Here is a 12,306-nt window from a genome sequence, read left to right on the forward strand (position 1 = left end):
TTTCCATTATAGTAATTAATTTTTTGTGAATTTTTTTTAATTTTTTTTGTTTTTTCCCCGTTTTATTTTTTCTTTTTTTGTAACCGAATTCGCTTATAAATAATAAAACATATTCATTGTAATAAAACTTAGTAATTTGATTTTTTTTAAATGCAAAAAAAAAAAATACTCTCATGTTTATTCCTTAAACAAAATGATATATTACCACACACCATGTGTTAAGGAGAGCAGTATATATATGTTACACACTTTTAGTATTGCCTTTATTTAATTTTCATCCTATGCAGGGCTATAAATAATTCCAGTATTTCTTTTTATGTTGGGGGTTGTGTTTACCAGTAGGATATGATTTGATTACCCATCATTATCGTTACAGTATTTTATAATTTTGTTATTTTCCCTCGACGAGAAAAAAGAAATAAAATGTGCTACCTTAATAAAAGCTTGAGTAAAAGCATCAACTCAATTGTTCTTCATTTTGAATTTGTAAAATGCAAAAATTTGTCTAATTACGCAAAAAAAGGAAAATATTATTTAATCATTTCTTATGACCAGTTAATATTTTATGAAAAAGATTTTTATCAAATACAATTCAAAATATTTTTTTGTGACATTTTCCAAATATACCAATGTGACTCATCCAATTATATTCACATCACCCTAAAGGGCCAAGCGGTAATAAATCGAATATTTTTTCTAATCAAATTTTATGTACATCATATTAATGTTTTTTTTTTTCTTTAAACTGTTTATGCTTGCTATTTATTGTGTCAATTTTCACAAAACCACAAACATACATATATTTTTTTGGGGTTTTATTCCTTTTCTTTATAGTCCATCAACGACATAGGAATAAAGGGGATAAACAAAAATGTCTTGATAAAACATTTATGTGTTGGTTATAGCACATATTATATGTTCCATTTGAATAAGGTTAGAGGAAAAACCCACGAAATAAAAAGCATATGCATTAGTATCCATATATGTACATATATACTTCTCATTTTTGTCTATTTTTAATACCTTAAGAATGTATATATGCCAATTATAATTGAAACTTATGAAGAAAGATGCAAAAGGACAAATAAATTTCAAGAAACAAAAAAGCCAGACTTATCTATACAACCATTTATAGGGTTTGTAAAAATATATTAAAATAATACCTTTTCCATATCATGTTATAAATAATTGAAAATATGCACACGCACATATGCATTTATAACATTCCCATTATTAGATATAAGAAGGTGTTCTGTGATGATTACTTTTTTTTTATTCACAAATCTTTTCAAAGTAAAAAAATAAAAGCGAACAGGATTTTACCTTGCTCAAGCTTGTATAATCCGCATGCATACATTATTCACATGCACATATGCATATATTTCGCTTTTTTTTCAACCAGACTTTACATCTCCGTCGAGTGAAAGGGCGCTCTACATTGATTACCGAGGTGACATACATTGCCCTTTTATTATTATTGTTACTTCGTTTTTTTTAACTGTTTTATCATTATATTTATTATTTTTTTCGTCGTCCATTAGGTATCGAAATATGCGTCCGAATCGACGATCAGAAAACAATGATCGATCTAGACCAGGTTATACAAAAATAAAGATACACAAAACTATTATGTATGGCATGTGTTTCAATTTTCCTCCAAAAGGCATTACATAAGTTTATTTTGAATTAAAAAAATGTTAGGCCCCTGATAGTAGTTTTTACCAACTAGCTCGAAGTTATCTTAATCATCTAACAGTAATAAATTCGCTATCCAATTTCCATATAATTATGAATGCATATAATAATGTGTGGGTTTGAAATTTTCTTTTTTTCTTTCTTTTTCAGAATTCCGAAAAATCGCACCACGTTTTGAGGAAAAACTTTTATTACAAAAAGATGAACTTGTCTGATGACATAGCCAAATGGTCTGGATATGAGGTAAAAATTGCTTGAAAAAATTGTTTGAAAAAATTGTAATTTATGCATTATATGGATAGGTATAAGTGTGAATCTTTGTGCTTGCGCAAAATGAAGTTACGCCGTTTTTCCAGTTTTATTTATGCATTTATTTTATCTTTACTTTTCCACTTTTAGATATTTTTGAAAACCGAAACGCACACTATTGTATCTATAATATTTCGACGATCATGTAACTATAAAAATTGGCCTAAAAATAATATTAACACATTAACATGATAATGTATGAACATGATTATATATTATTTCCATTTACAAATTATTATAATTTTAGTTATTCCCCCCCTCTTGGACAAAAGACAAGACATTTACATCACCTTTAAAATATCTTACCAGAGCCAAAAAGGTAGTTACGCACTTTTTAATCTGCCCATATATCTATCATCATACATTTTTTTATACTTAAAATTGGAAATGCATTTATTTTTTTCTACAGATTATAATGTAACCGATAAAATTTTATATGACGAGCTATATATCGTTGCTAATTCGATGACACCAAATGATACCAACAATATTTAGTAAGGATTTATTTCAACATTTTTTATCTAATTACAAAAGAGATAGTATCATTCATTAAATTATTGATATTTTTTGTAGTTATGTGAATTTGATTCAAGCCCAAGTAAATTCCCTTATATACAATGCTGAGATTTATCACCATATTGAAACAAAAATTAAAATAAAGGTTACAAAAAAAGGAATGATATACATCAATTTTGTATGTGCACATATTTATATATGTCATATATGTATGAACATTTATACTTTTATTTCCTACCCAACAGCCGGTTTATTTCGAGTATATAAAAATGTTTTTAAAGTATATGCTGGTAACTCTAAAGGACGGCGATGTCTACATCAGCTCAGGTTTCAAAAAATTAAATAAGAAAATTAGATTACATTGAATACTAGCATTTTTATGCACACCCTAGTAATGTATATATATGCATATGCCTTTCAATTTATTATGCATTTGCTTTAGATATAATGGACTTTTTGGAGGACGAAATAAAAGTGGAAAGAGATTTTAGCTACCTCTTGAATTTAATACTAAGCCAAATTCCAGGTTAAAATTTGAAAAAATAAAAATAACCATAGAAGAAATATGACTATGTAACATCTTTTTATTTTACTGGCTACAATTTCTATTTTATACATACAATTTTTTTCCATATTTTTTGTAGGCATCAATTTAATGGATACACACATAAGTGAAAAAAAAAAAATAAACAGAGTATTACACCGTTTGTCAGATTATATTATTTATTGCTTGGATAGTGGATTTATATGTAAGGAATATGAATCAATATAATGCCTACTTACATGTAGACAGTTTTTTTATGTGTATGCATACCGAATAAGAGTGTTTCTCTTTCACCTTATAATTTTAACTCGGATTTTTTTTTTTATTTTCCCTCTTAGCGCACAAATACAACGTCACAGACTTTATAAATGGTGCATTAAAAATAAGCCCGGAGCGAATAGAAGTACGATAAAGCAATAAGAAGCAAAAGACATATTCACTATTTCGCTACGTATCACTAATTGGGTAACCATTTTTTATTTATTTTTTCTGCATTTACAGGATGTTAGCTATATCTTAAACTTTTTCTTGCATTTAAGAGAAACGGATTATGGGAAGGATTATGAAAAGGAGTGTTTAAAAATGTTGGAAATCGAAAAAGATGGAGATATGAAAATCAACAAATTATTAAACAGTAGGAAATATACAGTAAATGATTTTTTTTTATTTTATTTACACCAATCTGGATATATTAATAAATATTATAAATATAAGAATGACAATGATTATAAAAAAATAGTCTCTTATATATTAAAATATGGAGTCGATTTAAAAATCAAAAAAAGTATATGTAAAAATTTATTAATATTTTCAAATGATTATAAAAATAAATATAATCCTTTAGTTAATTCTATTGTAACATTTTTATATCAGAATTCAGATCGACAAAATTTTTGTTTATTCATTTTAAGTACATTAATAAATATTACAAATAATAATGATGAAATCAAACATCAATTAATAAAATTAAACATAAGCAAAGTTTCCAATTTTTTTATTATGTCTAAAGATTATGAACTTGTACATAAAATTATTTTATTATATATCAACTTAAGTAAAGAAGAATATATGTGTGATGATATGATTAATAACGGATTATTTATTAACTTTTTAGATATATTATTTGATTTATATTCTATAAATTTAAAAATAAAAAAAGAAATATGTATAAACATATTATGTATAATTGGACAAGTTCTTAATTTCAAAAAATATGGAATTTTTTTATTAAATAATTATATAGGATTAGTCGAAGTTGCTATATATATATATCAAACAACAGATTTTATTTCCTTCAATAAAATTAAAATTATATATTTTTTTAAACAAATTGCACAATATAATTATATTATTAAAAGTCAAATTTGTAATTATATTATCCCATTAGTTATTAAAGAAATCTATTTATTTTCAAATAAAGATTTTATTTATTCTGTCTTAAATTTATTAAACACTATTTGTGATTACAAAATAAATTGCTTATCCCTTACTCATATGCAAATTTTTGATTTTATCGATTTCATTAAATCGTTGAGTGTTTTAGATTTATATAAAAAGGCTATTGCGATCGAACGAAAAATACAAAAGAATCTAGATGTTGTGTTGTAGAGCATGAATTGGTTGTTCAGGAAGAAAACAGGGGAAACGAAAAAAATTGTAAGCAATGCAAAAAAGGAAAGCAGATCCAAATCGGGGGCCAAAAAATATTTCTTGAAAAATCCGATTTCCTTTACAAGTTCCTTTCACTCAAACTTTTTTACTGACAAAATTATGGGTTGTGCCTAAAAACGGACGAATATGCATTGTTTAAAATTGCGATAATTTGGATGTAGTGACTATTTACAAGAAAATCAAGGGCTGGCAAAAGACATAATGATGAAATATATGACAAAAAAAGTATGCCCTTAGAATAGGAAGTCTCTTTTTACAATTAGAAGAAAAATGAAATAAGTAGATCATCGAAGGTATGCTCATATGTATGTACCTTTTTTTCGATTCTCTTATTATGAAGGTGATCAAAAGGATAGGAGTCCTTCCCATTTAACCATCGGACGAGTTTGAAAAAATGATTTATCTGTTTAAAAGGGTGAAAAAAAATATTATTAAATAAATATATGGGCAATGAACAAATTAGTTTGCCTTCTTAGTAAACTAACTAAAGGGGCAATCTATGGAGTGACAAGAAAAACAAATTTCCATTCACCTTTTTCTACACACAAATAATATGTAAACACTTTTTAATTAATAAAATTTAACTTACATCTTTAACTCCACAAATATATTTGAAAATATTCCACATAAAAAAAATATAAGTTGAAACAAAAGCAAAAGGAATGAAGAACAAATAAAATATTTCCAACTTGGTAAAATATTTTAATGCGCTTATTTGTTCTATGCTTTTGTTTTCTACACCTTTTTTTTCGACGTTTTTTTTTTCAATGATTTCTTTTTTTAAACTTTTGATTTTAGAAAAATTTAAAGTTTTCAAACTTGTAAAAATATATTTATATCTTTTAAAAAATGGGTTAGTATAAACAAATTTAATCATTTTTAATAAGTAGAAAAATAATAAATAAAAAAAAGGTATACCATATAATATATGCTAAGCAATATAAATAACATCCAAACAAATGGTAAAATTGTAAAAACATAAAAAAGTGTGTATATATAAATTTGGCTTATCTATATATACATATTAAAATTGTTAAGAAAATAAAACAAATGAATTAGCCAATTATAAATACATAGAACGATAGAAGAATTATATACATAACTGATAAGAAAAAAAACAAAAAAAAAATGCACAGCAAAAAATATTTATCTCTAGGGCATATAAAAATCTTGAAAAATTTTTCGTCTTAACAAATGATCTATATAAAAAAAAAAAAATTTTAATATGAAATTTTTTTATGAAATATTAAAAGGATTGTAATGTAAACTATAAAAAATATAAGGCATGTATCCACATATGTATACCAGTATATAATAATAATATAGGTACGTGGCATTTTTGTAAAAAATATATTTTAGCAATAAAAAAATATAAGAACATCATAACACAAACACTAATACTAATACACTGGATTAGCCAATATAATGAAAGATACAATGATATGCATAAACATTTTTTTTGATTAATGGTTTAACTATTAGATTGTTTTATATTATTTTATTTTTGCTTTTTGTGCCTATTTAGTAAGCATTGCATACCTTTAAGATCTATTTTTATATTAGATGTGTCATCCTTTGCTTCTTCGCATATTGTATTTAAGCTACTTCCCTATAAAAAATTGAAGAATAAAATGACATGAAAAATGTTTTAAATATTACAAGGAAACAATTGCTTGTGCTATTTGAATCTTTTTGCGATATATATGTAGCGCTTTCCCAAAATTATTAAAATAACTGGGAGCATGTCATCTATTTTGTTCTTTTCTTTTCATGTGTTACATTTTTTAGTTGAATATAAGCTGCTTGAATTTTTTCAAACATTTTTTTCCACGTATTAATGCTATAGGTATTAACGATTTTCCTTGTTATTGGACAATATATGTTTGCAGTCATATCTTTGTTTTCAATTATTTGGTTATTATATACATCAAGGGTTATGCCATTTTTGCAAACATCATTCGAGTAAAACTGCATAAAGATATAATATGTATGCATGTATGTGTGCGTGTGAACAGGGTGCACATTTTTATTATGAAAAATAGAGCATACAAATGATCCCTCTTTTTATACATAATTATTATACCTCAAAAAATCCATATAATAACTTTGAAACATCGTCTGTGTTTTTTTGAAACTCTGGAAAATTGTTTTTTATGTCCCTGAAGAAGGGTAAAAATAAGGGGAACATAATGATGCGAAATATTTTATCTTTTCTTTTTTTATTTTTTTGGTTTGCCTGCGCATAAGCTTACTCAATTTTTGTGTAGAATGGCATTTCTACCTCATCTTGCAGAAAAAAGTCTTAAAAAAAAAATATATATATAATATATATTTAAAAATATTTATTCATATATATAAGGAATAAGTGTAATAATTATTTTTCCTTACATTCACTATTAATTTCAAATGGTGTTATGCTAGCTCTTTCTATGGACCTGTTAATAAATCACAAAAATGTAATAGTTATTATATATTTTCACATTTTTATGTTTTAAAGTATGAAAAAAAGTATGTTCATGCTTACTTGTATGAAGGCAGTAGTGGAGTCTCTAAATTTTGAAAGAAAAAATAGGTTAATAAAAATAAAGCATAAGAACTGAAAGTACCCTGAGATCTTTAAAAAAAAAATATAATAGGTTATGGGATGTCACACATGAATATTTTACTCAATTGCGTATATTCATATACAATTCGAAAAAACGACATTGCTTATGCATTATAAGCCTACCTGTTGTTAATATTTTTTTGTTTTGCCCAATATTTTATTATTCTATTTATTATTGGAATTCTTTCATCAATGCTACATAAAGATGAAACCAATTGTGTATTGACTATTGCTACCGTGTTGTTAATACTAATATCACATATGTTAGTTTGGTCTTTGTATATTTTAGCTATTGGAACTGATGCTTTAATTATATTTACAGTTAATGATGGGTCTATTAAATTAATAGCACTTTTAATAACTTTCAAAATATATAAATAGGAATTTTTATCTTCGCAATTTTCTACAACTATACAGCTATCTATATCTGAGTTTTTTATCCTTGAAATTAGGGATGAAATTAAAAAAAATAAATTAATAAAATAATAATAAAAAATATTTATGCATATACAATTTTTTATAGCTAGCTTGTTAATAAAAAAACAAAAAAATTGCATATTTTTATGAACATGCAAGGTATTTTAGACAAATCGTATTTTTTATTTATATATATTTTTTATTAGTATAATTCATAGGAACACACACATGTTACATATATATGTGTATGCTCCTTTTTGTTAATTTAAAAATTGTTACCATATATTATTTTCACAAGATCCAATGAAATATATTTTTCCTTTCAAATTTGGAAATATTGCATTTTTTAGTAAAAAATATATTTCTTCTTTTTTTTTGTCAATAAAAGAATTCTCTGTTAATTTTTCATGAATATTGGAAATTTCATTTTTTAAATTATTCATATTTAAAAAATCATTTGCTAATTGTATTTTATTATTTTTGTTAATATGTGGTGTAGTACAATTATTATATTGTGAAAAGTTTCTATATGATGTGTAGTAGAATTTAGGTGTTCTTTTTCTACAAGTCATTATTGCGTTTGTTTTCACATCATCGTTTATGCCTTCTTTTTTACTTACTCTATTTAATATACTACTAACCAATTTTTCATAGTCTTTTATTTTTAATAAGAGATAGAGTACATGCTTTGATGTTTTTTGTTTTTGTATAAAGGCATTTTTTATGTAATCTGGAATTTGTGGGGGCATATTAAATTTAATAATAGCATTAATCCCATGCATTTTTTTCAAAAGGACAATATTTTTATTTATTTCATCATTGTTTTATCTTTTCGTATTAGTATATATATTTTGAATAATGTTAATATATTATTAAGTCTGCATTATTAATATCATTTTTCTATGCCACATGTTCTATAAAACATCCCACTGTGAATATTCAAAATGCTTTGGTATAGCTTACGTTGTGAGAATTTATATTTTTTTTATTTATTTTGTTAGCTCTTCATAAATATTTCTGTTTTTCAAGAGTACTAACATATCATATCATTTTTTTATAAAAATTTATTCATATGTTCAAAAAAATTATGTATATATAACCAGTTGATTAAATGATTTTGAAACGAGGAAAAGAAGAAAATATAATGTAGAATAATTTATATATGCAATATTTTCATTTTGCACAAAACGAAAAAAATAGCGACAACGGAATAAATGCAAAAAAAAATAATACTATAAAAACAATAGAATAATAATGAAAAAAAAAATTGGAAATTATCACATCATGTTGCTGGCTAGTTCATATAATTATTTACTATACATACATTTAAAGGAGATACTAATTAAAATGTTTTCACTATAACGATTTCTTATGTAGTTCCTTAAAATGCGCAAAATTTAGAGAAAATTAAAACTCATTCTATGCCCAAAAATATGCGTATATGCATATATGTATAGATCAATTTGTTTATATTCTATTGTTGTTTTTTTTTTGCTTTGTTAAAATATATTTCTTTTAAAAAAAATGAAAAAGTGGAAAATTAGTGGTGTTGAATTGGTGTATCAATTCTTAGATTGCGATGGATTATTAAATAAATAATGACATAAAAATTTACATCATAATTTGGTATTATTATAATTAAAAAAATATATTTTAAAATGGATAGTTTAAAGTATAAATTAATTAAAAACTATTAAAAAAATAATTGCATATATACATGGCTAGCTAGATAGCTATATGGTGTGTAGTTGCATTGGTCACCCCTACTACTAATAACAAGCATATTGTATGAAAATCGCCTTCGAAATTCATACCAATTAATAGGAGCACATATATAATATGTTTGCAGTTCAGTGATTGCACACAGCGTTGCAAGGCAAAAAAAAATTCACAAATAAATTTGCTTAATGGTTAATGAGGTAGTATAATTCAAATGCATATTAGTACTCACAGACAAATTACGGAAATATAACAGGATGAATTCTTGATAAAATTATTATCGTATTTATTTTCATATTTTTCATTTTTTGTTTGCTTGCTTCAATATATCGTCGAGGTCATTTTTGCTTACTTGTTCATACCTTGAGAATTCCATGGTATATGTTCCTTGACCTTGTGTAATTGCCCTAATTTCATTTATATAATTAAACATGTGCTTTAGAGGTATATCTGCATATACATATATTATATTCATATTGTTTACAATGTTTGTTACTAGTCCCTTTCTTTTTGTTATACTAGTTAAAATATTACTTTGATGCTCATAGTTTGAAATAATTTCTACAAGCATAATAGGTTCTAAAAGTACAGGACAAAAGTTTTGATAATTTTCTTTTATTAAATTTATAGTAGCTTTTTTAAATGCTAAATCATTACTATCTACTTCATGAATTTTTCCACTTATTAATCGCATTTTCATATTTATAATTTCTGATTGATTTAAGTACCCTTTTTCTATTTGTTCTTTAAATGCCTTTTCAATAGATTGTATAAAATTTTTAGGTAAATCATTTCCTATAACTTCATTTACAAATTGACAATGTGGTGTGTCATTATAATTATCTGATACTGTTTCAAAAATTGCATGTACATGTGCATATAAACCTGCACCACCTTTTTGTTTTTTATATGTATATGAACATTCATATGGTTTTGTTATTGTTTCTTTAAAATTTATTTTAGGATTTTTTAGATTTACATTAATATTAAATTCACGTTTTAATCTTTCTTTATATATTTCTAGTTGTAATTCTCCTATACCTTCAAAAATTGTTTCCTTTGTTTGTTCATCGGTTTTTACATAAAATGTTGGATCTTCCTTTGTAAATTTATTTAAAGCCTTAGTCAATTTTGTCATATCACCTTTTTTTAATATTTCAACTGCAACTGATATAACAGGCTTAGGGACATATATATTTAATAAATGAAGATTGTTGGTAATACCATTAGTATATGTCGTACCAGTTGATCCTGTAATTCCATTTATAGCAATTATATCTCCTGCATGTGCATCATTAATTTCTTGTGCAGTATTTGAATGCATTTTCATTATTTTTTTTACAACTTCTTTTTTATGTGTTATCATATTTGTTATCATATCCTTTTTTCGTATTTTCCCTTGGTATATACGAAAATAACTCATCTGTCCATGCATTGAATCTTCTTGAATTTTAAATAAAAATCCAACCATCGGTGCTGAACTATCACAAAGAAGTTGCACTTCTCTTTTATTTTTGTTTGATTGAATAAAATTATCATTCGCTTCTCTATTTTCAACATCAGTATCCATGTTGTTATTAACGATATCTGTCTCTGCAACATTTTGACCATCATAAACATATCCATAATTCTTAACTTCTCGAGGAGATGGTAAAAAGTTGCATACATTATCAAGAAGTAATTGTACCCCGATGTTACTTTTTGCACTACCTAAACATATCGGTGCTATTTTATTTAGAATAGTGCACTTACGTATAGTCTTATGAATATCATCAATTTTAATGTCATTTACATCATTGTTTAAATATATTTCTGCAAATTCATCATCTGCATCTGCAAGTTTTTCAAAAATCCGATTCCTAAGAAGTTCAACTAAATTTATAGGAAATGATGGATCAATATTTAGAACATCCTGATCACTCGGAATTTCTTCTACATCTACACCACTTTTCCCTTTAAATAAATAACCTTTTTTATTAACAAGATCATAAACCCCTTTCAATTTTTGTTCTATCCCAATTGGTATTTGCAATAAAATTGTATTTAAATTTAATTTTTTCTCGATTGTTTCTAATGTTCTTTCAATGTTAGCACCATCTCTATCTAATTTATTTATGAACAATATTCTGGGTATATGATATCTATCCATTTGTCTATTAACAGTTAAGGTTTGACTTTGAACCCCTGATACACCACATATAACTAAAACAGCTGCATCTAAAACTCGTAATGATCTTTCTACTTCAATAGTAAAATCTACATGCCCAGGCGTATCAATTATATTTATATCATATTTATTATTATTTACATTCCATACACAATGTGTTGCTGCTGATTGAATAGTAATTCCTTTTTCTCTTTCTAAATCCATTGAATCCATAGTTGCTCCAACCCCATCAGTACCTCTAACTTCATGTATACTTTTTATTTTACCTGTATAATATAATATCCTTTCTGTTAAGGTTGTTTTACCTGCATCAATATGTGCACTTATTCCGATATTTCGTAAATTATCAATACATATTGAAGAAAAATTACATGAACTGTTCATAAATAATACTGCTTGAGAAGGAATTGCTTTCTTTGCCCTATACAAATTTTTTCTCAGAAGAAAAACACAATGCCGAGTCATCATTTTTTATGATCACGCAATGTGAGAAAGTACACACATACATATGTATAACACTCTTAAGCTTAATTGTCTTGCCTTTTCTGCAAATGCCAATATAAATCAATTGCAGGACGGCATTTTTGAACAATAAAGATGAGAAGTGCCCAATTGAAGGGTAGTAGAAAATTTTACTGATACGACAACATACCCTCGCTCATA

General features: G+C 25.3%; 4 protein-coding genes across 4 annotated transcripts; 1 reads left to right on the forward strand and 3 right to left on the reverse strand.

Annotated features, from left to right (window-relative positions):
- Positions 1-423: 423 nt before the first annotated feature.
- PCHAS_1449600 (conserved Plasmodium protein, unknown function) lies at positions 424-4,672 on the forward strand (the record flags this gene model as incomplete). The annotated part of the gene is made up of 17 exons (XM_016799776.1): positions 424-675; positions 835-933; positions 1,030-1,136; positions 1,238-1,293; positions 1,403-1,450; positions 1,542-1,597; positions 1,702-1,755; positions 1,846-1,938; positions 2,095-2,149; positions 2,252-2,323; positions 2,414-2,498; positions 2,578-2,665; positions 2,766-2,847; positions 2,963-3,046; positions 3,165-3,269; positions 3,403-3,467; positions 3,566-4,672. 17 exons carry the CDS (start codon positions 424-426, stop codon positions 4,670-4,672), a joined length of 2,508 nt encoding a protein of 835 aa, XP_016655022.1.
- Positions 4,673-4,806: 134 nt separating this feature from the next.
- On the reverse strand, positions 4,807-5,612 carry PCHAS_1449800 (conserved Plasmodium protein, unknown function; the record flags this gene model as incomplete). Its single annotated transcript, XM_016799777.1, has 3 exons — positions 4,807-4,845; positions 5,049-5,138; positions 5,325-5,612. The coding sequence occupies 3 exons, from the start codon at positions 5,610-5,612 to the stop codon at positions 4,807-4,809; spliced, it is 417 nt and encodes a 138-aa protein (XP_016655023.1).
- Positions 5,613-5,887: 275 nt separating this feature from the next.
- Positions 5,888-8,539, reverse strand: PCHAS_1449900 (nucleotidyltransferase, putative; the record flags this gene model as incomplete). Its single annotated transcript, XM_016799778.1, has 9 exons — positions 5,888-5,934; positions 6,275-6,344; positions 6,515-6,703; positions 6,819-6,894; positions 6,988-7,036; positions 7,124-7,170; positions 7,260-7,349; positions 7,464-7,781; positions 8,037-8,539. The coding sequence occupies 9 exons, from the start codon at positions 8,537-8,539 to the stop codon at positions 5,888-5,890; spliced, it is 1,389 nt and encodes a 462-aa protein (XP_016655024.1).
- A 1,238-nt stretch (positions 8,540-9,777) lies between these two features.
- PCHAS_1450000 (elongation factor G, putative) lies at positions 9,778-12,111 on the reverse strand (the record flags this gene model as incomplete). Its single annotated transcript, XM_740627.2, has 1 exon — positions 9,778-12,111. The coding sequence occupies one exon, from the start codon at positions 12,109-12,111 to the stop codon at positions 9,778-9,780; it is 2,334 nt and encodes a 777-aa protein (XP_745720.2).
- Positions 12,112-12,306: the final 195 nt, after the last annotated feature.

Source organism: Plasmodium chabaudi (genome assembly GCF_900002335.3).
Source record: "Plasmodium chabaudi chabaudi strain AS genome assembly, chromosome: 14".
Taxonomy (NCBI): Eukaryota; Apicomplexa; class Aconoidasida; order Haemosporida; family Plasmodiidae; genus Plasmodium; species Plasmodium chabaudi.